Source organism: Hemitrygon akajei, chromosome 12 (assembly GCF_048418815.1).
Source record: "Hemitrygon akajei chromosome 12, sHemAka1.3, whole genome shotgun sequence".
Classification (NCBI taxonomy): Eukaryota; Metazoa; Chordata; class Chondrichthyes; order Myliobatiformes; family Dasyatidae; genus Hemitrygon; species Hemitrygon akajei.
In genome coordinates, this window is record NC_133135.1 from 115,033,814 (window position 1) to 115,059,492 (window position 25,679).

At 44.0% G+C, this 25,679-nt stretch overlaps 1 protein-coding gene across 1 annotated transcript in view; it reads left to right on the plus strand.

Moving 5' to 3' along the window:
• Window positions 1-6,788: 6,788 nt before the first annotated feature.
• Window positions 6,789-25,679, plus strand: part of ppp1r37 (protein phosphatase 1, regulatory subunit 37) — a 134,072-nt gene continuing 115,181 nt past the window's right edge. The window contains exon 1 of the mRNA XM_073063888.1: window positions 6,789-8,550. Coding sequence (XP_072919989.1) covers window positions 7,089-8,550 — 1,462 coding nt within the window. The 5' untranslated portion in view covers window positions 6,789-7,088. The remainder of the gene's footprint in view (window positions 8,551-25,679) is intronic.

The following is a 25,679-nucleotide window of genomic DNA, read 5'->3' on the forward strand; positions in this document are numbered from 1 at the left end:
ATGTGCATGAAATGGGAGAGATGCGTTTGAGAGCAGAGTTGATGGTGGAGGAAGGGAAACCCCTTCCTTTAGAAAAGGAAGACATCTCCTTCGTCCTGGAATGAAAAGCCCCATCCTGAGAGCAGATGTGGCAGAGACGGAGGAATTGTGAGAAGGGGGTGGCATTTTTGCAAGAGACAGGGTGGGAAGAGGAATAGTCCAGGTAGCTGTGAGAGTCTGTAGGCTTATAGTAGATATCAGTAGATAAGCTGTCTCCAGAGATGGAGACAGAAAGATCAAGAAAGGGGACGGAGGTGTCGGAAATGGACCAGGTAAATTTGAGGGCAGGGTTGGAGAAAGTTGGAGGCAAGGTTAATGAAGTCAACGAGCTCAGCATGCGTGCAGGAGGCAGCGCCAATGCAGTTGTCGATGTAGCGAAGGAAAAGTGGGTGACGGATACCCGTATAGGCTTGGAACATGGACTGTTCCACAAAGCCAACAAAAAGGCAGACATAACTGGGACCCATGCGGGTGCCCATGGGTCACTCCTCCAAATTCCAAGGACACAAGCGTTAGCAGATTAATTGGTCACATGAGAATAATTGGATAGCGTGGGCACATAGGCTAGAGGGGGCCTATTATCATGCTGTCTTATATGTGCTATATGCGCTTTGCGCTGCGTGAGACTGTTGATAGTGTTTTGCACCTTGGCCCCAGAGTAATGCTGCTTCGTTTGGCTGTTATTCATATATTGGTTGCATGACAATTAAACTTGAACTTTGAACTAAAATAAAAGTAAAACTTTTGTGGAGGTTGGCAAGCAGAGGGACAGCTTAAACACCACACTTTGATGTACTAGGATCTCTGGGAAGTGAATTCCTTTTACTTGCCTATACCACATCATCCAAAGTCACTGAACTCAATGTTTTGATGACAATTTAAGGTCCAAGCCGAATTGGAAAGGTTGGGTACAGGCCAAATTGAGGTGGCAAGGTCCAGGCTCCAGAGCCTATCAAAGCAATTGAACCCAATGTTCGGAAGACAATTTCCCACCAGGCAAGATTTAAGTGGTCAGGGTGCAGGACCAGAGGCAAGAGACAGCCTGGTTCAGCTCACTGCTCTGCTCTGCACTGAACTAAGGGAAAGGGGACATACTCTCTTTGTGGACTTCAGTTCAAAATGCTCTTTGCTTGCATTTATTGTGTGTATGATTTAGTTTTTTTTGTTCTCTCTGCACATAGGGTGTTTGACAGTCATCTTTTGTTATGGTTTTTTGGGGTTTCTTCTTTTTAGTGGCTGCCTGTTTGGAGACGAATCTCAAATTTGCATAATGTATACATACTTTGATAATAAATGTACTTTGAACTTTAAACTTTCAACTTTGAACCCCACTCTTCAACACTCCATCCACTGCTACATATACAGGAGAAGCATCAGATAAGCATCAGAGTAAGCAATTTAAATGGTTCAGCATGGATTAGATGGGCCAAAAGGCCTGTTTCTGTACTGTGCTTTTCTAGTACTCTATAAAGATCCAAAAGTAATAAAAAAAAACTGCAGATGCTGGTAATCTGAAATAAATCAGAGAATGCTGGATACACACAGCAGCTCAGGCAGCATCTGAGGAGAGAGAAGCAGAATGAAGAATTAACGTTTCATAAGAATGAGCTTTCATTGGAATGAGTCTGGCATCAGGGTTCATGTGGCTACATTTCGAATCAATATTGGCAACCTCTGCTCCAGGGGTACAGGCACTGATTTAGTCTGGTTCCATCGAAAGAAACCTGAACTGAACTGAATTCACTCTTTGTAATGTGGTTTCCTGATGCTTTCTGTCTAAGCTTGTTAGGTTTATTTTGATAGTCTTGGGGATTCCATGCTACTTGCATTATATAAATGGACGCCTGATCAGCACTAACAGCAGAGTCCTAACTTTGAGAATGTGTCGCTTGGCTGAGCTGCTGATGGTCTGTTGGAATTATTATGAATCACAAAGTCAGAGCTGTCCTCCAAAGGTTTTGCTTGGTAGAGGACAAGTTTATTGTGGCCAGCTGCAGAGTTTTTTTGGCTGCACTTGGGGCCTCAGGTTGTGGGGCTGCTTTGCTTTTCAGCCTCTGGAGGAAGAGGCAGCCGAGCCAGCACGCTGTACTGCAGTGCTTTTGTGGCAACTGAAGATTTCAAAAGGACTGAGGGGTCTGGACTGTATACCTATATATTTGTGTGGTTGTGTTTTTACTAATATTCTATATGTGTCTGTATATGCGAGGACGGAGCCTCAAAGCCACAGTGTCACCTAGCGGGTATCGGGGGGGGGGGGTCGACAGATGATATCAGTGTGCTGCGGAGGGGGAGGTCTGGGCTATATATATGCATATTCTGTATCGTTGTATTTACTGATATTCTATATGGGTTTGTTGACTTGTATGTGCAAAGACTGGGCATTAAGCCGCGGCATGGGGGGATGAAGGTTGGGCGTCGAGACTCTTATTACATGATTGTGATCTTGTATGTGACTGATGGTAATGTGTCTTTGCACCTGGACCCTGGGGTAACATGGTAACATTGTCTTATCTGGCTGTATTCATTCATTGTTGAATGAATTGAATTGAATAAATTCTGGTCATTGTCTCTACATCAGAGTCTGTCCTTCCTCCACACTTGGGTTCTGATATTGATATTGTGACAGAACAGAGTGTTATGATCACAGAGAAATTGCATGGTCATGGGTTAAGGGTGAAAGGTGAAAAGTTTAAGGGGAACATGAGGAGGAACTTCATTCAGAGGGTGGTGACAGTGTGAAATGAGTTACCAGTACAAGTGGTGCATGTCAGATTCAGATTCAGTTTATTGTCATTTAGAAACCACAAATGCAATGCAGTTAAAAAATGAGACAACGTTCCCCCAGAATGATATCACAAAAGCATATGACAAAACAGACTACACCAGAAAATCCATGTAACGTTTGGCAATCCCCAATCCAGAGTCCAGAGAGGCTGCTGCATATTAATATCGTGCTACCGTCTAGCGCATTCCCTGGAAAGGAGCTCCAAATACACCAGACAAAAACAAGACCAAAAACTAAAGCTACAAGACCTGCACAAAACCCCATAATTACAACATATAGTTACAACGGTGCAAACAATGAGCTCTATTTCAACGTTTAAGAGATGTTTGGACAGGTTAAGGGTGTCCATATGGAGGGCTATGGTCCCGGTGCAGGTCAATAGCACTGGGCAGTTTAAAAGGTTCAGCTTGGACTAGATGGGCTGAAGGGCCTGTTTCCGTGCTGTACTTTGCTATGACTCTAAGTCAAAGTATCTTTATTATCAAAGTATGTATGCAGTATACAACCCTGAGGTTCACCTTTGACTGGTCGTGGTGGAGAGGTTTGTAAGTTCTTGAGATCCCAAGAGCGATGCCATCTGGAGTTTAGCTGCTGGTAGGGTCACATTCATGGTGGTAAGGTCAAGGGTGAAGTTCTAGACCAAGAGCAATCCAACCGACCTCAACGGTGGAGCTGGTGGAAGATGATGACACATCACAACAGCACTGTGGGCAGAGGAAGGCTGCAGCAGTGAGGGGTCCCCAGTCATCTTGCACTCCATGCCACTGGACCCTGACCTCGAACTGTCAAGGACTGAGTGGTGGCCGCCTGAGCATCAGCCTCCCCAAGTTCAACAAAGTCACACACAGGCGTTCTCCACTAAGGGAGTCTACCTTAACATCCCAGCTATGTGGATCCCAAACCGGCCTCTGCAGCTAGCTGAAGACCCTTACGAGAACATCCCACTGGGCCTGAGTGATCATACGACTACTCATAGAGCCAAAGGAGAAAGGAACCAATGTGTAAGGATTATTTCTGTGAAGCATATTTATTGAGTTGCTGGCTCTGGGTGTGGATTTTTTTTAGTTTATAGACAGTATTATTGTTAATCTTTGAGTCATACTTCTGGTATTCTGCCTTAAGTCATTCTGTCTTAACACAAAAGGTGAAGTTGGCATAAAACCAAGCTCATATTAAGTGGGCAAATGGTCATATTTCTACAGCCAGTGTCCACTTTATTCAGTACACCCGCTTGTTAATACAAATATCTAATCAGCCAATCATGTGGCAGCAACTCAATGTACGAAAGCATGCAGACATGGTCAAGAGGTTCAATTGTGGTTTAGACCAAACATCAGAAAGGGGAAGAAATGTAATCTTAAGTGACTTTGATTGTGGAATGATTGTTGGTGGCAAATGGGGTGGTTTCAGTATCTCAGAAACTGCTGATCCCCTGTGATTTTCATACACAACAGTCTAGAATTTATAGACAATGGTGTGAAAAACAAAAAAAAAACATCCAGTGAGCAGCAGTTCTGTGGGCAAAAAAAGAGCTTATTAATGAGAGAGGCAGAGGAGAAACGCCAGACTAGTCCAAGCTGATAGGAAGGCGACAGTAACTCGTGTTACAACAGTGGTGTGTGGAAGACCATCTCTGAATGCACAACATGTCAAACCCCGAAGTGGATGGGCTAAGTGAAAATACACTTAGTGGTCACAGTAGATATCTAATAGAGTGACTACTGTGCGTATATTATACAGAGCCTCATTGGGTTTCAGAAGACCTGACTTACAGAAAATCTACTTCATGCAAATTTTTCACAATAGGAATGTTCGTCATAGAAATGTAAGTATCTTCAGGTTACGGAATTGGAAAAAAAAGCTGGTAAATACAAAAGAGAACAAGCCTTCAGAGAAAAACAATTTACATATAACTTTCCCACAGTAACCAGACATTAACTGTTAAGATCACAGGCTGTTGGTACACAGCCTGAGGCTACTTAATAAATATGCTATGGAAACTGACAAAGCAACAATTTTCTATTCAGACTTGTAAACTGAAGTTCGAAAGTTCAAAGTAGATTTATTATTCAAGTACTTACGTCACTATATACAACTCTGAGATTTATTTTCTTACAGGCATTCACAGTAGATGTAAAGAAATACAATAGAATCAATGAAAAACAACGCAAACACACAAAGACTGACAAACAACCAAAGTGCAAATGAAGACAAACTGCAAATGATTAATAAGCAAACAAACAAATAATATTGAGAATACAAGTTGTCAAGTCCTTGAAAGTGAGCCTGTAGGATGTAGAATCAGTTCAGTGTTGGGATGAATGAAGTTATCCTCGCCAGTTTGGGAACCTGATGGTGTAACTGTCCCTGAACCCGATGGTGTGGGATCCAAGGCTCCAATACCTCCTTCCTGATGGTAGCAGTGAGAAGAGATCATGGCCTGGATGGTGGTCATCCTTGATGATGAATACTGCTTCCTTGTAGATATGGGGAGGGTTTTTCCTGTAATGGTCTGGACTACATCCACTACATTTTGTGTCTTTTCCATTCATGGGAATTGGTGTATCTATGATACAACCAATCATGATACTCTCCATTGTGTATCTATAGCAGTTCATCAAAGTTTTGGATGACACACCAAATCTGTGCATACTTCTAAGAAAGTAGAGGTCTTCTTTATAATGGCAACTACATACAAAATCTCTGAAATCACAACACCAAGGAACTTACAGTTAATGGCCATTTCCACCTCTGATTGCCTGAAGAGGATTGGCTTATGGACCTCTGGTTTCCTTCTCCTGATCAATAATCAGCTCTTTGGTTTTGCTGACATTGAGTGAGAGGTTGTTTTTTTGGCACCTCTCAACCAGATTTTCAATCTCCTCCTATATTGCGATTTGTCACCACCTTTGATTTGGCCCAGTGGTGTCATCAGCAGACTTAAATATGGCATCAGAGCTGTGCTTAGCCACACAGTCATAAGTGTAAAGGAAGCACACAGCCTTGTCGTGCATTCGCACTGATGGAGATTGTGGAGGAAATATTATTGCCAATCTGAACTGACTGGGGTCTACAAGAAATACAGGAACCATTTGCACAAGGAGTTATCATAGCCTAGGTCTTGGAGCTTATTGATTAATATTGAGGGGGTGATAGTATGTAGTCGATGTGGAGGCTCGATGTAGCTCGAAGGGCTGGAAGGACTTAGTCTGCGCTGCATCTCAATACATAAATAAATCCTTTTCTTCTCACATAAACTGCATGACCTGTTGATCTCTCTCTCTCTCTCTCTCTCTCTCTCTCTCTCTCTCTCTCTCTCTCTCTCTCTCTCTCTCTCTCTCTCTCTCTCTCTCTCTCTCTCTCTCTCTCTCTCTCTCTCTCTCTCTCTCTCTCTCTCTCTCTCTCTCTCTCTCTCTCTCTCGTTTGTTGCTTCATCTCGCATATCGTAAGTACGGGAGGGGGAGGGGGCTTTGGGGGTTCTATCATTTTTACTGTCACTCATTCTTTGGGGTATTCTTCTGTTTCGTGGATGGCTGCTCAGAACAACAATTTCAGAGTGTATATTGTACACATTCCCCGATATGAAACGGAACTGTTGAAAGATGTAGATTTTAAGTAGGAATTAAACGCAATTTTAAACAGATCTAGGATGTTTTTACCGAGTTAGAGGCGCAGCGCTAGGAATCGAACCCACAACCTCTGAGCTGACCGGGACAAGCCGGTTGTGTTTACTTCTTTCGCAAAATGGTTGCCGAACCCGAGTAGCAGAAACCGATCGGCAGATTCGACGACACCTTCAATCGACGTTCGATAAATTACTAAAACTGAGCCAGAATCACTTCAAATATATTTATGGTTGATATAAATCCGCCAGGTGGTCTGAATCGAGATGTTTAGGCTGGCGATTTGTATTTAACGCAGGCTCGCTCCCAGTGCTGTTGGGCGAAAGTGCGGCTGGGAAGAAGGAGACAGAGTTCGGGTTGCCTCTCCACCCGGACAACAACCGGATCGATTTAGTTTGCGAGCGGCAGTGGCTGGAGGCGATGGAGTGTGAGCTCTAGTGGATTTCATGAGGCTGGACGGCGTGCTCGAGACCGAAAGCAGCGGAATAGTCTAGGAAGGCATACAGGGGGTTTTGAGCATCAGCGGAGAGGCCGAGGCCCCGGCAGGGGGACTGTGGCACCAAGGTCGGGGTACGAGGCTGCATCGTTTCGGACCCCAGGGTCCAGGACAACATTGTCCCGGGCCCCGGGGGGGGGAGGTTATGGAGGCCTGTGATACCCCTGAAGCGGCAGCCTATCCTTTTAGTCATAGGGACCCCACTGACCCGGCAGCTAGCAATTGTCACGGTGCTCCAGGGGAAGTGAAGATAGCCACACTCCAACAGGAGAGTAATGCTAACCTGATACTGGGTAGTTGCCATAGTCTGGTTAATAACAACCGGGGAGAGGCCCATCAGGAGGAGGTGAGGATCAGCCACAGTCTTAATGGTCAGCCACACCAGCAAGGTGATAATGCTAACCTGGGAGGGGGCATTTGTCACGATCAGAGTAACAACAATGTGGAAGAGGCTGATCTGGGAGGGGTGGAGGTTAGTAACTGCCACCTGAAAAGGGTGTGGTATCGGGAAGGGAATAATACCCATGCAGAAGAGGGTTGGTGTCACAGTCGGGGTACTGCTTTACGAGAGGATGGAGGGTTCAGCTCTGGAAATGATAACCATCGGTGTCGAAGGGAAGTGGAGGCCAGCGTAATCTCTAACAGCCAGTCGGAAGTGATAGAGGGTGAGCAAGATGTTCACTTGCAAAATGGAAGAAGCCTGGAGGATAGAATGGGTAACTGCTTGCTAGAAATTGAGAGCTCAAAAGCTGAGCTGGAGAGAGAGCAGGTGCAGGGTGGAGTGAATGTGTTGGCAGCTGAAGGGAAAAGCAGTGAAGAGACTGGGAGAACTGAGGCAGCATCTCTGTGTGCAGCGGAAAGCAGGGTGCCCACACAGGAGCCTGACAGAGCATCACAAGAAGTGGGGGAAAAGGAGGGCAAAGATCTGTTGATGGGGAACAGAATGGAGGGAATGGGCCCAGAAGCTGGTCTACCTGGGGTGAATAGTCTGACAACAGAGAAGACACTAGAAGAACAAGGGGGAAGGCAGGAAGTTTGCATGAGAGAGGAGTTCACACAGAGCGCTTCACTGGCAAAGAATTTAGAAGATGAAGCTGTTGAGAAAAGAATACAGCAGACGAGAATTGAGGAAAGTGACAGAGAGGGTAACAGCCAAGCCTTGGAACTGAGTGTGGTGTTGCAGGAGGCTAAGAGCACCTCTGAACAGATTCCTGCAGAGTATGATGTCAAGAAGGATTTTGAACTAATTTTGGAAGCAGAGAGCAGCGTGAATTTCCAGAAGAAGGAATGTGAGGAAATGGAATTGGGCAGTAAGGAGTTGTTACAAACAGCAGTAAACACTGACGGCTTGTCAGCTTCGCCCTGCAGCAATTGGCCTTTGCATTTTGCTCCTCCTCATGTATCTTTGGATGCGCACTCCCCTCTTGGAAGCAACATATCCCATCCGCTTGCCTTGATGCCCCCCAGCCCGGACCAGCCCGATGACTCCACGTTACTCTCACCCACTGCAGACGGTCGGGGAAAGCACGCTGTGAAGAGGGTAACCTTTCCCTCAGATGAGGCAATCGTTTCTGGTGCAGTGGAACCTAAAGACCCTTGGAGACACGGTAAAGCCTAGAATACCTTATTATTTATTTTTCTGGTGGTTCTTTACTAACCTCATGGATAATATGTCTATACATTTCCCTGTCATACCCGGTGTATAATTGTTCCAAGCTAATCAGAGTACTTGCACGGCATCTCATACAACCTTGAGATTCATTTTCCTGTGGGCATACTTAGCAAATCTGTAGAATAGTAACTATAAAAAGGATCAATGAAAGATGGAGCGTAGAAGACAACAAACTGTACAAGTGCAAATATAAATAAAGAGAGCATGAAATAACAAGATAAAGAGTCCTTGAAGTGAGATCATTGGTTGTGGGAACATCTCAATCGATGAGTGTAGTTATCCTCTTTTATTCAAGAGCCTGATGGTTGAGGGATAGTAACTGGTCCTGAACCTGGTGGTGCAAGTCCTGAGGCTCTTCTACTTTCTATCTGATTGAGAAAAGATTCTGCATGGTGGGGATCTCTGATAGCAGATGCTGCTTTCCTCAACAGTGGTTAATGTAGATGTGCTCAGTGGTTGGGAGGGCTATGATGTACCTGTGATGTACTGGGCCGAAACCACTACTTTTTGTAGGATTTTCTGTTCAAAGGCATTAGTGTTTCCGTACCAGGCCGTAATGCAGCCAGGCAATACACTGTCAACCACACATCTAAAGAAGTTTGTCAGACTTTTAGATAACATGCTGAATCTCTGCAAACATCAACATTGTAGGTGTGAGGTTCCTGACCTCTGTTGGTGGTGGTGTAATTGTGGAGCTGGCAAAATGTGGAGATGTAATTTTTCTTGTACCTCCTAACGGAGTTACAACCTTTTTTACCTTTATGCCATGGACCCCTACCATTAACCGAGGGGTCTGAAGACCCCAGGTTGGGAAACTCGGTCCTAGGTCTAAGGGTGCAGTCACCCTGCGTTCTCAGTCCAGCTCACTAAACTTGCTGAGAAGTATGTGACAATTCTAGATATATTGTATTGCAGCTCTAAAAACCCTGGTTAGACCACACTTACTGTCACCACTTTAAGGATGTGTAAACACTAGAGAGGGTAGAGAGGAGATTTACCAGAATTCTGCCTGGATTAGAGACCAGGTTTTATGAGGATAGGTTGATCGAGCTAGAGCTTTTCTATTTGGAGTGAAGGAAAATGAGAGGTGACTTGATAAAGGCATAGATTGAGCAGAAAGGGGCTTAATTTTAAGGCACTGGGAATATGCAAGGTAGGTTTTTTTACAGAGTGGTGAGTGAACGTTGAGTGGAAATAGACTCGGCAACTACTTTCTGTGCGATGTCTTAAATTTGCACTTTGAGCTGAGGCTGAGGCTGTGGGCCTATTCTCACTGCTCTGGGCTTCGTGTCTATGGACTCAATTTCATTCTAAATGCTGTTGTTTGCTTTTATTGTTTACATTATTCGAGTTGCATTGTTTTCTCTCTCTGCGTATTTGTCGGTCTTTTTTAATGGATTCTTTCAGGTTTCTTGTTTTGTGGCTGCCGGTGCAGAGATGAATCTCAGGGTTGTATTATTTGTACACACTCAGATAATGTACTTTCAACTTAGAAACATGAATGTTACATTTTTACACAATGCTTGCAGTGGTTTTAGCAGCAAATTTGCAGCTAAGTATGGTAGTAAAAGCAGATATATTAAGGACATTTAAGAGACTTAGGCACATGGATGACACAAAAATGGAGGGCAATGTGGGAAGGAAGAGTTAGATTGATCTTAGAGCAGGTTAAAATTTCAGCACAACATTGTGAACTGAAAGGCCTGTACTGTGCTGTTATGTTCTGTGTGTACGTACTTCGTTCATACGATCCCAACAGCTTCTCAATTTGAACATCGTGGGTGAGACCAAGATTAAATGTTTCGCAGCACATTCTCTTTTCCCCTCTTTTGCTGGGCAGAAGATACAGGTGGCACAGTAGCGTAGTGGTTAGCACAACGCTTTACAGTACCAACGGCCAGGGTTCAATTCCCACCGCTGACTGTAAGGAGTTTCTATGTTCACCCCTTTGACTGCATGGGTTTCTTCCAGGTGCTCTGGTTTCCTCCCACAGTTAATTGGTCATTGTAAGTTATCCTGTGATTAGCCTAAGGCTAAATCAGGGGTTGGTGCATGGTGTGGATCGAAGGCCTGGAAGGGCCTATTCCAAGCTGTACCTTGATAAATAAATTGAAGACTACGGTGGTCAGACAGCTAGTGAATATTGTCAGGGCCAGCAGACAAGGTATCATCTCCTCCTGAGCTTTTGAATCTTAATGTGTTTGAGAAGAACCTGCCTTCAGGGTAAATGCAGATTTGCTTGTTTTATTACACAGTCAGCTGACAGTTTTACTGAGGTACTCAAAATAAGTTACCTCCCATCTTATTTCCATTATTTGAGAATGGTACTGAGGAGCCAACTTGCTGTTTACACTTGCTCTGTAGGGTTTAGTCAATGTTACTATGATGTAGCTAGGGGTGGAGGGGAGCATGGCCACTATACACTTGTTATCCTGAAGGTCAACAGTGAAAAATAAATTGGTACTACAGGCAGTCCCCAAGTTACAAACGTCCGACTTATGAACCACTTGTACTTACGAACGGCCTGCCATAAAACCTACTATATGAAAAATTCATCAGCTCGAGGAAGGAGTATGCTGTTCGCCATTTTAAGTCAGATCACGTTGCATTTAACACTGTGTGTGTGTCTCATTTAACCTGTCTCAGTGCAGGTGGGCTTTAGGACTCGGGGAGCCCGCCCGCAGCTGCTGCTGAATCCGCAGTGTTTCTGTTCCGTTGACAGACACGGTTAACGAGTTAAAATTATGGATCAATAATTCCCATCTTGTGTTTATTTCACTCTGTGATGAAGAATTTGTTGCGAGTTGGGGTTAGTTCAATCGTTTCAAATTGAGGGCAAATTTACATAATATGAAAGTGCAAGGTGAAACAGTGAGTACCGATGTAAGTGCTGCGAGTGATTTTCCTGAAATGTTGGAAGAAATTATTGAGGAGGGAGGTTGTTTCCCAGACAAAATACTTAATGTAGACAAGTCTGGCTTATGCCTGAAAGGACCAACATTTCGAAAGAGGAAAAAAGTGCACCAGGGCATAAAGCAGGGGTGTCAAACTCATTTTAGGTCACGGGCCGGATTGAGCAAAATGCAGCTTCATGCGGGCCGGACCAGTCGGACGCGTGCGAACGCAGCTTTCGTTGCCTCTGTTTTTTCAGCCTGCTCTCATGTGTCTCAGTCTCTGCTATAACTACAAAGTGTTTCACTTTACAAATTCCATTTCTTATGAAGAAGACTGCAGAATAAACACTAAAAACCCTGAAAACCTGGTACCTGAATAAACTCAGCATTAGCCATATCATACGCCATAGGCGCTTTGATTACTGGGGCCAGCTTTAATAGTAATTAGATATTATCTCGCGGGCCAAAGATAATTCCACCGCGGGCCAAATCCGGCCCGCGGGCCTTGAGTTTGACATATATGGCATAAGGCATCGAAGGATAGGCTAACCTGTTCCGATTTGCATACAAATCGGACTTAAATACAGACCTAGGAATGGATCTCATTCGTAACCCGGGGACTGCCTGTATATAGGCAGGAGACTGTTAGAGTTATGAAGCAGTGTGACTCAGTTGCCATTGCCTCTGCTACCTTTCTAGTGTCTCTCACACATAAATACTTATTAAACCCATTACCCCTACTGGAGCATAGACTGTCAGCAGCAGCTTGTCAGAATCCTCTGTCCTGGACAAGATGTTTCAGAAAGGACAGGGAGGGAGGCAAAAGAGATGGGGGTGTGGCAATGCTGATCAGAGATAGTCTCATGGCAGCAGAAAAGAAGGAAGTCATGGAGGGATTGTCTACTGAGTCTCTGGGAGAAAGTTAGAAACAGGAAGGTGTCAATAACTCTACTGGGTGTTTTTTATAGACCACCCAATAGTAACAGGGACATCAAGGGGCAGATAGGGAGACAGATTCTGGAAAGGTGTAATAATAACAGGGTTGTTGTGGTGAGAGATTTTAATTTCCTAAATATTGATTGGCATCTCCTTAGTGCAAGGGGGTCAGATGGGGTGGAGTTTGTTTGGTGTGTTTAAGAAGGTTTCTTTGCACAATATATAGATAAACCTACAAGAAGAGAAGCTGTACTTGATCTGGTATTGGGAAATGAACCTGGTCAGGGGTCAGATCTCTCAGTGGGAGAGCATTTTGGAGATAGTGATCACAATTCTATCTCTTTTACCATAACATTGGAGAGGGATAGGAATAAACAAACTAGGAAAGCATTTAATTGGAGTAAGGGGAAATATGAGGCTATCAGGCTTCATATTGGAAGCATAAACTGGGAACAGATGTTCTCAGGGTAATGTATGGCATAAATGTGGTAAATGGTCAGGGGATATTTGCGTGGCCTTTTGTATAGGTACGCTCCAATGAGGCAGGGAAAGGATGGTAGGGGAGAGGAACCGTGGTGTACAAAGGCTGTTGGAAAAACTAGTCAAGAAGAAAAAAGCTTATGAAAGGTTCAAAAATCTAGGTAATGATAAAGATCTGGATTATAAAGCTAGCAGGAAGGAGTTTAAGGATGAAATTAGGAGAGCAATAAGGGGCCATGAGAAGGCTTTGGTGAGCAGGATTAAGGAAAACATCAAGGCATTCTACAAGAATGTGAAGAGCAAGAGGATAAGATGTGGGAGAATAGGACCAATCAAGTGTGATAGAGGAAAAGTGTGTATGGAACCGGAGGAGATAGCAGAGAAACTTAATAAATACTTTGCTTCAGTATTCACTACGGAAAAGGATCTTGGTGATTTGTAGGAATGACTTGCAGTGGATTGAAAAGCTTGAGCATACAGACATTAAGAAAGAGGATGTGCTGGAGCTTTTGGAAAGCATCAAGTTGGATAAGTCTCCGGGACTGGACGAGGTGCACCCCAGGCTTCTGTGGGAGGTGAGGGTGGAGATTGCTGATCCTCTGGCAATGATCTTTGCATCATCAGTGGGGACGGGAGAGGTGCCTGAGGATTGAAGGGTTGCAGATGTTCCCTTATTCAAGAAAGGGAGTAGAGATAGCCCAGCAAATTATAGATCTGTGAGTCTTACTTCAGTGGTTGGTAAGTTGATGGAAAAGATCCTGAGAGGCAGGATTTATGAACATTTGGAGAGGCATAATATGATTAGGATATTATGTTTAGGAATATATGATTAGAAGATGGGTGACTCGAGGGTATTTTGAAAGACTTAGAACCATAGAAAACCTAAAGCACAATACAGGCCCTTCGGCCCACAATGCAGTGCCGAAAATCTACTTATTTAGAAATTACCTGAGGTTACCTATAGCCCTCTATTTTTCTAAGCTCCACATACCTATCCAGGAGTCTCTTAAAAGACCCTATCATATCCTCCTCCAGCAGCCCATTCCACACACTCACCACTCTGCATAATAATCTTACCCCGTACCTACTTCCAAGCACCTTAAAACTCTGCTGTCACGTGTTAGCCATTCCAGCCCTGGGAAGAAGCTTCTGACTATCCACATGATCAATGTCTCTCATCATCTTATATACCTCTATCAGGTCACCTCTCATCCTCCGTCACTCCAAGGAGAAAAGGCCAAGTTCACTCAACCTATTCTCATAAGGCATGCTCCCCAATCCAGGCAACATCCTTGTAAATCTCCTCTGCACCCTTTCTATGGTTTCTACATCCTTCCTATAGTGAGACGACCAGAACTGAGCACAGTACTCCAAGTGGGGTCTGACCAGGGTTCTATATAGCTGTAACATTACCTCTTGGCTCCTAAACTCAATCCCATGGTTGATGAAGGCCAATGCACAATATGCCTTTTTAACCACAGAGACAACCTGTGCAGCAGCTTTGAGTGTCGTATGGCCTCGGACCCCAAGATCCCTCTGATCCTCCACACTGCCAAGAATCTTACCATTAATACTATATTCTGCCATCATATTTGACCTACCAAAATGAACCACCTTACACTTATCTGGGCTGAACTCCATTTGTGACTTCTCAGCCCAGTTTTGCATCCTGTCAATGTCCCGCTGTAACCTCTGACAGTCCTCCACACTATCCACAACATCCCCAACCTTTGTGTTATCAGCAAATTTACTAACCCATCCCTCCACTTCCTCATCCTGGTTATTTATAAAAATCATGAAGAGTAAGGGTCCCAGAACAGATCCCTGAAGCACACCACTGGTCACCGACCTCCATGCAGAGTATGACCCACCTGCAACCACTCTGACTTCTGTGAGCAAACCAATTCTGCATCCACAAAGCAAGGTCCCTTGGTCCCTATGCCTGTATCCTTCCTTTCCCAGGGATGAGGTCTTTGGACCATTCTGTTGGTGTTTCTGTAGCTCTTGAGTTTTTATGGGATGGCACTGCTAGCCCCATGCACCACGGTAGCATAGTGGCTAGTGTGATGCTGTTACAGCTCTGGGTGTTCCGGAGTTCAGAGTTCTCTTCCGGCATTGTTCTGTGAGATGCCTCGGTATGACCTCCCAATGGAATACATGGGTTTTCCCCTGAAGCTCTGGTTTCCTCCCGCAGTCCAAAGACCTACCAGGTAGGTTGATTGTTCATTGTAAATTGGTTTGTAAATCAGGGTTAATTTGGTTTGTTGGGTCTGCTGGGGCAGCACGGCTCAAAGGGCCAGAAGGGCCTACTCCACGCTTTATTGCTAAATAAATAAATTAATCAATAAAATACCCAACCCACCTCCTTTAGCATGTGGTCATGGAAATCTGTGGCAGATTTCACATATAATGCAGGTTGGGCACCCCTCATCCGAAAAACTCCAAATTCTGAATTTCTTTCGAGTGCTGACATGATGTCACAAATGGGAAATTCGGACAAGACGCTAGGAAGGTTCCCAGGTGATGCACAGGTTTCTGCACACCACAGACAGTTCCTAGGAGTGATCTCTCATGTAATCAACAGAAGTTAATGGAAAAATAGAAAAGCTCTACATAAAAGCGAAAAATGAAGATCCCAATTGTGTTTTGAAAGTGTTGATCTGTCAGTTTTGGATTGAACATACAGTTGCAAGGAAAGGTTGGTGAACCCTTTTGCAATTACCTGGTTTTCTGCATTAATTACTCATAAAATGAGGTCTGATCTTCAACTAAGTCTCAATAATAGATAAACACAATCTGCCTAAACTAATAACACACAGATAATTGTACTCGTCATATTGGACACATTTGTTTAATCATTCACAGTCCATGCTGGAAAATGTAGGTGAACCCTTGTATTTAATAACTGGTAGAACCTGCTTTAGCAGCAATAACCTCCACCAAATGTTTCCTCTAGCTATTGATCAGACTTGCAAAACAACAATGAGGAATTTTAGACCATTCCTCTATACAAAACTGTTTCAGTTCCTCAATATTTTTGGGATATCTAGCATCTCAATTGGGTTAAGGATCACTCAGCAGTGGTTTCCTCCGCAGTGTCCTCCCATGAACACCATTCTTAGTCAGTATTTTTCTTATAGTGGACACATGAACAAAGACTTCAGCAAATTCTAAAGATTTCTGCTGGTCTTTTGCTGTTACATAGAAATCTACAGCACATTACAGGCCCTTCGGCCCACAATGTTGTGCCGACCATGTAACCTACTCTAGAAACTGCCTAGAATTTCCCTACAACATGGGTCTCTATTTTTCTAAGCTCCATTTACCTATCTAAGAGTCTCTTAAAAGATCTTATTGTATCTGCCTCTACCACCATCACTGGCAGTGCATTCCACGCACCCACCACTCTCTGTGTGAAAAAACTTACCTCTGACATCTCCCTCCCCCCCAATACCTACTTCCAAGCACCTTAAAACTATGTCCCCTCATGTTAACCATTTTAGCCTGGGGGGGGGGGGGGAGCCTCTGGCCATCCACACGATCAATGTCTGCCATCATATTGTACACCTCTATCAGGCTACCTTTCAAGCTCTGTCACTCCAAGGAGAAAAGTCCATATTCACTCAGCCTAAGGCCCACTCTCCAATCCAGGCAACATTCTTGTAAATTTCTTCTGCACTCTTTCTATAGTAACCACATCCTTCCTGTTATCCTTGGGTTCTATTTCACCTCCTTCAGCATTGCATGTTGTGCTCTTGGTGTGATCTTTGCAGGATGCCCCCTCCTAGGGAGAGTAGCAACAGGACTGAGTTTCATTCACTTGTAGACAGTTTCACTTGCCTTGGACTGGTGACCACTCAGGTCTTTAGAAATGCTTTTAGAGCATTTTCCAGCATCATGCACCTCTACAATCCTTCTAAGGTACTCTGACACTTGGTGCATATAAACAGATCTTTCTTGAGAAGAGCAGACTCTGTTGGTAACCTGACTTTATATGGAGCAGGGCACCTCTACAACCCACACCTCCAATCTCATCTCATTGATTGGAACACCTGATTCCAAATTGAATGGAATTGAATTGATTTTATTTCTTACATCCTTCATAACATGAGGACTAAAAATCTTTACGTTACGTCTCTTTCTAAATGTGCAATTTATAGTAATTTATAATAAATAGCATGTACAACAGGACAGTCAATATAACGTTGAAATACAATTGTATCAGCATTAATTAGTCTGTCTGATAGCCTGATGGAAGAAGCTGTCCCGGAGCCTGTTGGTCCTGGCTTTTATGCTGTGGTACAGTTTGGTCCTCAGTGAAGCTGCATGCTGACCAGAAAAAAGCAAAGATCTATCATGACAAACTAAAAATTGAAGGCAATTGTGAATATTCAGCAGGCTGGTTGCAGAAATTTGAGGAAAGGCATTAAATTTTAATTCCGATTCCCATTCTGACATGTCAGTGTGTGGCCTGGTCTTGTGTCATGATGAGGCCACCCTCAGGGTGGTGGAGCAACACCTTGTATTCCATCTGGATAGCCTCCAACCCGATGGCAGGAATATCAATTTCTCCTTCTGGTAAACGCATTTCCACCCCCCCAGTCCTCCTCTATTCCTCACACTAACCTTTTGCCTCTTTTCACCTGCCTCTTGCTTCCCCTAGGTCTCCACCTCCTTTCCTTTCTCCTATACGCCACTCTTCTCTCCTATTAGATTCCTTCTTCTCCAGCCCTAGACTTTTCCCACCCACCCGGCTTCACCTATCACCTTCCAGCTAGCCTCCTTCCCCTCTTTTTCTCCCCCCCCCCCCATCTTTTTATTCTGGCTTCTTCCCCCTACTCAGTCCTGAAGAAGAATGATGTCGGCCCAAACATCGACTGTTTATTCCTGTCCATAGATGCTGCCTGACCTGCTGAGTTCCTCCAGCATTTTGTGTGTGTTACTCTGTCCATAGATGCTGCCTGACCTGCTGAGTTCCTCCAGCATTTTGTGTGTTGCTTTAAATTTTTAAAACATCTGCTGATCACAAAAATCTAGCAACAGAACAAGTTTACAGTGCTGATAGTTGTTATAACTTACATAATGGCATTACATTTTTAAAGTGTCACTGATGAAAATCTAACACCAGAACAGGTCTACAATGTTGATTACATAGAAAACCAACAGCACAATACAGGCCCTTCAACCCACAAGTTTGTTCTAAACATGTCCCTACACTGGAAATTACTAGGCTTACCTATAGCCCTCTACTCTTCTAAGCTCCATGTACCTATCCAAAAGTCTCTTAAAAGATCCTATCGTATCCGCCTCCACAACCTTTGCCGGCAGCCCATTCCACGCACTCACCACTCTCTGAGTTTAAAAAATAACTTGCCCCTGACATTTCTTCTGTACCTACTTCCCAGCACCTTAAACCTATGTCCTCTTGTGTTAGCTATTTCAGCCCTGGGAAAAAGCCTCTGACTATCCACACGATCAATGCCTCTCAACATCTTATACACTTCTATCAGGTCACCTCTCATCCTCTTTTGCTCCAAGGAGAAAAGGCCGAGTTCACTCAACCTATCCTCATAAGACATGCTCCCCAATCCAGGCAACATCCTTGTAAATCTCCTCTGCACTCTTTCTGTAGTTTCCAAATCCTTCCTTTAGTGAGACAACCAGAACTAAGCACAATACTCCAAGTGGGGTCTGATCAGGGTCCTGTGTAGCTGCAACATTACCTCTCGGCTCCTAAACTCAATTCCACGATTGATGAAGGCCAATACACCGTACGCCTTCTTAACCATAGTGTCAACCTGCACAACAGCTTTGAGTGTTCTATGGATTCGGACCCCAAGATCCCTCCGATCCTCCACACTGCCAAGAGTCTTACCATTAATACTATATTCTGCCATCATATTTGACCTACCAAAATGAACCACCTCACACATATTTGTGTTGAACTCCATCTGCCACCTCTCAGCCCAGTTTTGCCTCCTATTAATGTCCCGCTGTAACCTCTGACAGCCCTCCACATTATCCACAACACCCCCAACCTTTGTGTCATCAGCAAACTTGCTAACCCATCCCTCCACTTCCTCATCCAGGTCATTTATAAAAATCACGAAGAGTAAGGGTCCCAGAACAGATCCTTGAGGCACTCCACTGGTCACCAGCCTCCATGCAGAAAATGACCTATCTACAACCACTCTTTGCCTTCTGTGGGCAAGCCAGTTCTGGATCCACAAAGCAATGTCCTCTTGGATCCCATGCCTCCTTACTTTCTCAATAAGCCTTGCTTGGGGTACCTTATCAAATGCCTTGCTGAAATCCATATACACTACATCAACTGCTCTTCCTTCATTTTCATACCCTACATAAAACCTACAAAAAAGTAAAATACAAACACAACACACCCAGAAAGCTAGAGGAACTTAACAGGCCAGGCAGCATCTATGTAAAAGAGTACAGATGACATTTCAGGCCAAGACTCTTCTTCAGGACTACAAATACAGTGTATTGTTATGACCCCAGCCCCCTCCTTTGTGAGAATCGCAAGAGAGAGAGAGAAGCCTTACGGTTTGGAATGTGGTCTGGCCTCTCAGCCAGACAAAAGCCACGGACATGGCCATTGTCTTGGGAGACACCTTTGTGGAATAAGGGACTGGACTACGTGCAAACCCTCAGGGCAACGTGGGCTGGGTGATGGGGAAAGATTGCCTCACCCCCACCCTGATTGACATCTACAACCCTGCCAGTCCAGATAAAAGGTGGGCTGCCGAGGCGGGGCCTCAGACGCACCAAGGAGACACACGAAGAAGACACGATAGCGCTTCCCGTCGGAGCGGGAAGCCATTTTGAAGGAAGCCACGTGCGTTAGATTCCGGATCGGGAGTCTGTGGCTGAAACCAAAGGAAAACCGTTTTAACTAACAACAGGGATTTGCTTCGCAAAGACGACGGGCAAGTGTTCTTTCTTTCTCACCACTCTCTCTCTCCAACACGTGAAATGCCAGCGGTTCCCAAAACGGGAAAGCCTGCAGATTTTGAGTGACTCTTATATTCCATTGGACTCAGTATTATCCCCTAGACAACGATAGAGCTTATTTCTGATTGATTATTACTATACCTGTGCTTAGATTGAGTTTTGACGACGTATATGATCTGAATGTTTTGTATTAACCATACGTTTGTGCCCCTTTATAAATAAAAAAACGTTTGAAAATAGTACCATCAGACTTCAGCGGACCTCTCTATCTTTGCTGGTAAGTCACCCGGTTACTGGGAACGTAACAGTATCGTAACCTTTTAATCAAAACACTACATCGTAGGTTCAACAGCTGATTCAGGTATTCTTCCGATGGTGCTGTGCTGCTTCTGTTACCCTGCACACATTGTATTTTCATTCCACTTATGGTATGTGATATTCTTTACTGCTAAGTATATATCTGTGATGAACAAGTGTAAGATAAAGTCTGCTTACCCATAGCATATAAATTCTCAGTTGGAAATGATGGCTATCTCTTTATATATTCCAAAATCCAAAGCACTTGTTGCCCCAAGCATTTCAGATAAAGTGTACTCAACCCACACAAGTTAATCAGGTTCAGATTTATTTATCATACGTACATTGAAACATTCAGTGAAATGTGTGGTATATACCACTGTGCTTTATACCCTGGTTCCAAGAAACGTTGTCTTGTCTGTATATACATTATATGGTTATATACATGTATATAGTGAAATGACAACAAACTTGACTTGTTAACACCAATGACACATTACAAATGGATTACACATAAATAACAAACTAAAGTGCACAAATTAAATATTGTAAGGTACAGAACAAATAGCTAGTGACACTTTGAGTACGATGCTGCAGGGGTTTCAGTAGCCTAATGGCCTGAGGAAAGGAATTATTTCCCATTCTGACCATTCTTGTTTTTGTTCAAGATGTTAGAAAGTCTTCTGCATGACGGTAGAAAGTCAAAGAGGATGCTGGATGGATGCGTGGATCCTTGATAATACTAAGAGCCCTGTATACGCAGCGCTCCTGATAATGTCCCCGATGAATGGTAGTGAGACGCCTATGATCCTCTCAGCCATTCTCAGTCCTTTGTAGTGGCGTCTGGTCAACCAACACAACCTAAAGATGTGGTGGGGACAAGTGTGCCAGTATAACATAACCACAATGTTCAGCAGAACAACACAAGTGGCAACAATAACACAACAAATCAAAACAACTTCAGCACTTAATTAGTCATGATTGTCTGGTGGAGCAGACTCGATGGGCTGAATGGCCTAGTTCTTCTGCTATATCTTATGGACATAGGTGGCTTCCCCCACCCCTGTCTGGGAGGTAGACGGCCATGTTTGTGAAAAAGTTTGTGCCTCATTGAGTGCTTCACTCAGTTACATGAGGATATCGAAGAGTGAAGTGCCAAATGGTGAGCGTTGTGGGTTGAGGAACAGGAAGAGGGCAAGCAACATAAGGTATAGGAGTAGAATTAGGCCATTTGGCCCATCAAGTCTGCTCTGCCATTTCATCATGGTCGGTCAATATTTTCTCTCAGTTCCAATCTGCTGTTCTCTTCCCCATATTCCTTCATGTCCTTGACCAGTCAAGAATCTATCAGCCTCTTCCTTAAATATACATAAAGACCTGGCCTCCACAGCCACCTGTATCAACAAATTCTACAGATTAACCACCCTCTTGCTGAAGAAATTCCTTCTCACTTCCATTCCAAAAGGACACCCCTCTATTCTGAGGCCGTGTCCTCTGGCCCTGGACTCTCTCACCATAGGTAACAGCCTCTTCACATCCACTGTATTGAGGCCTTCCACCATTTATTAGGTTTTAATTATGTCACTCCTCATTCTTCTGAATTCTTGTGGCCCAGAGCCATCAAGCGTTCTTCATATGACAAGTTGTTCAATCCCAGGCTCATTTTCGTGAACCTCCTTTGAATCCTCTCCAGTGTCAGCACATTCTTTCTTAGATAAGAGGCCCAAAGCTGCTCACAGTACTTCAAATGCTTCACCAGTGATTCATAAAGTCGCAACATCACATCCTCGCTTTTATATTCTCGTCCTCTTGAAATGAATGCTAATGCCGCTTTTGCCTTCCTCACCACCGACTCAACCCGCAACCTGACTCAATCCAAATCCATCCTTTAAGTCAGACCTAGTCACGCTCCTATCTTGAAATAAGAAGGCTCTGACGTTCACCCCTCCAGCAGTGAACTGAGTCTGAAAGGCATGAACCAGAGTCCTTGCATCTATATGAAAGATTCCCCATAACTGTTTGAAAGAAATTCTTTTCCCCGACTAGTATTTAAACCTTGCTGTGTAGTGCTTGGATTATCCAATCACAATCACATCTGTTTTTAGGATCTTGCTGTGCATAGATTGCCTGCCACATTTCATGACTTTGTTATGTGTAAAATGCATTGGGATATTCTGAAAGGGATATAGAAGCTGAAGACTTTTCTGGGGGACTGATTCATCAAGCATCATCGCACCATCTGTCTTGGGCCAAGGTGAAGCCACTGTCAGGGTGGAGGAGTAACATCTTATATTCTGTGTTGGTAGCCTTCAACATGAAGGCATGAATATTGATTTCTCCTTCTGGTAAACAAATTCCACCCCCTCGCCCCTTGCTCTGACCTTTTACTTCTCACCTTCCTGTCGCTTTCCCCTGGGTCCCCTCTTCCCCTTTGAGATTCCTTCTTCTCCAGCCCTTGACTTTTCCCATTCCCCCACCCTCCCAGCTTCACTTTCCAGCTAGCCTCCTTCCCTTCCCCCCCACCAAATTGTGTTTGTCTATTGCTGTGATTTGGGTGAATATCAGACCACATTATGAGTAATTAGTGCAGAAAACCAGGTAATTGCAAAGGGTTCACAAACTTTTTCTTGCAACTGTATGCTGCTTAACAGCATGCTGACCATTAAACAAGCAAAGATCTATCTTGACAAACTTAAAATTGAAGGTAATTATGAATATTCAGCAGGCTGGTTGCAGAAATTTAAGGAAAGGCATAGCTTTAAATTTTAATTCTGATTCCCATTCCATTCCGACATGTCAGTGTGTGGCTTCCTCTTGTGTCATGATGATGCCACCCTCAGGGTGGTGGAGCAACACCCTGTATTCCATCTTGGTAGCCTCCAATCCAATGGCATGAATATCAATTTCTCCTTCTGGTGAACACATTTCCACTCCCCACTCCTCCTCTATTCCTCACGCTGACCTTTTTCCTCTTCTCACCCGCCTCTTGCTTCCCCTAGGTCTCCTCCACTTTCCCTTTCTCCTATGGTTCACTCTCCTCTCCTATCAGATTCCTTCTTCTCCAGCCCTAGACTTTTCCCACCCACCTGGCTTCACCTATCACCTTCCAGCCAGCCTCCTTCCCCTTCCCCCCCCCCCACCTTCTCAGTCCTGAAGAAGGGTCTTGTCCCAAAAAGTCAACTGTTTATTCAGTTCTAAAGATGCTGCTTGACCTGCTGAATTTCTCCAACATTTTATGTGTGTTGCTTTGGATTTCCAACATCTGCAGATTTTCTCTTGTTTAGTCTTTAGTATCTACCCAATCTGCACAGTGATTGGAAAAATAGAAATTTTGCAGTAGGTCACTGACTGGAAAGTGTAATGGAGTTGAGTGTTTTCTTGTCTAAGGCTACACCAGACTGTTGCAACTTTAATTGTTTTGACTCACTCCAAGCTGAGCTCTTTGACCCTGTGTACAGTACTCTCTATCAGCCAAGCCTCTAGAGTTACTTATTCCAACAATCTCCTGGCTGGCCTCCCTTGTTACAACCTCTCTTATTAAAACAAAGGCTTCCAAAACTTGTTTTCATCAATTCTCTTCCTGCCATCTATCTCCCCCTGTGTAGTCTCTGTCATGTAGCAATTTTAAAAATTTAAAATTTTTAAAAGTTCTTTTTAAAAAAACATTTTAACAAATAAAGAATAAAAAATGTATAAAAAGAAATGTATATAGTCGTAACAAAGTACAGCACAGAAACCAGCCCTTTGGCCCAACTAGCCCATGCCGAACTACTTAAACTGCTTACTCACATCAACCTGCGCCAGGACTATAGTCCTTCATAACCCTCCCATCGAGTGGCAAAGCAGACTCCTTGGGCCAAAAATGACCAAATGCTGCTCCTCTGTCGTATGGTATTGTCTTATACCTATTCTGCTGTTATCAACAATTTGTTTTATCATTTAAAGGTTAAGTGTTTTAGTGATAACAGCCATGGCAACAGTTCAGTTAGGTGGAAGACCTGAACCAAGGTTTTGGAACTGAATTTCCATTTCTCCAAAATTGTCATAAGACATAGGAGCAGAATTAGGCTATTCAGCTCAAGTCTACTATGCCATTCCATCAAGGCCTCTCAACCATAATTCTGCTGCCTTCTTCTCCCCATAAGCTTTGATCCCTTTACTAATCAAGTTCCTGTCACCCTCCACTTTGGCCTCCACTGCTGAATGTGACAAGGAATTCCAGCTTTCTCTGGAAAAAGAGCCCTTCTGCTATATCACTCGCATTTAGGTCCAGGCATTGAAAAACAGAAGGAAATGGGGTAGACCACTCAGCTCCTCATACAAGTCCTCATTCTTTACCATGGTTGATCTGCCTGGGCCTTGTCTGTGTCAGTTTCTCTTCAATTCCCATTCCTTCAAAAAATTTGTCTCCTACATCCTTAAAGCCTCCATCTCCTCAACTCACTGGGGTAGTAAGTTCCATACATACATAGGTACGTGTGTGGTAGCATTCTGGTTAGGGTAATGCTTTACAGCAATTGGAAGGTCGGGATTCATTTTCTGACACTGTCTGTAAAGAGTTTGAATGTGACTGTGTAGGTTTGCTGCTGGTGGTCCGGTTTCTTCTCACACTCCAAAGATGTATGTGTTAGGATTAGTAAATTGTGGGTATGTTGGTGCCACCTTACATATCTTCATTCTGTCTTGGCTATTGACACAAATGATGCATTTCACTGTATGTTTCAATGCTTAGCTTTGTCATATGTACATCCAATCTGTCTAACCCCTAATCTCTCCCTCTGTGAGGAGGAATTCCTACACGCCTCAAGTTTAAATGATCACCTACATATCTTGTAAATATTATCTAGATAATTGTTTGCTGACTTAGCCCTGCCCATTTGCTTAATCCTAGTTCTGCCATCTTATTTGCTAAACAAAATATTTTTTAATTATTGCAGTAAGTCATTATGTCTACAGCTATATTTAGAAGCTTGTGTCTCAGAAACATAGAAACAATACAGCACAATACAGGCCCTTCAGCCCACTTAGTTGTGCCAAACATGTCCCTACCTTAGAAGCCCCAGGGTGCTCAAAGCCTATGCCCCCCAGCTATGTGGAGTACTTCACCATGTCTTCAACCTGAGCTTGAGTGTCCAGAGGGTTCCTGTGCTGTGGAAGACGTCCTGTCTCATTCCTGTACCGAAGACGCAGTGACCCAGTGGCTCCAATGACTACAGACCGGTGGCCTTGACCTCCCACATCATGAAGACCCTGGAGAGATTTGTTCTAGAGCAGCTCCGGCTTATGGTTAGGCCACACTTAGACCCGACTAGGATTTGAGGATGCCATCGTCTACCTGCTGAACTGTGTCTATGCCCACCTGGACAAGCCGGCGAGCACTGTGAGGGTCATGTTTTTTTTCTTCTCCAGTGCGTTCAACACCATCTGCCCTGCTCTGCTGGGTGAGAAGCTGACAGTGATGCAGGTGGATGCTTCCCTGGTGTATTAT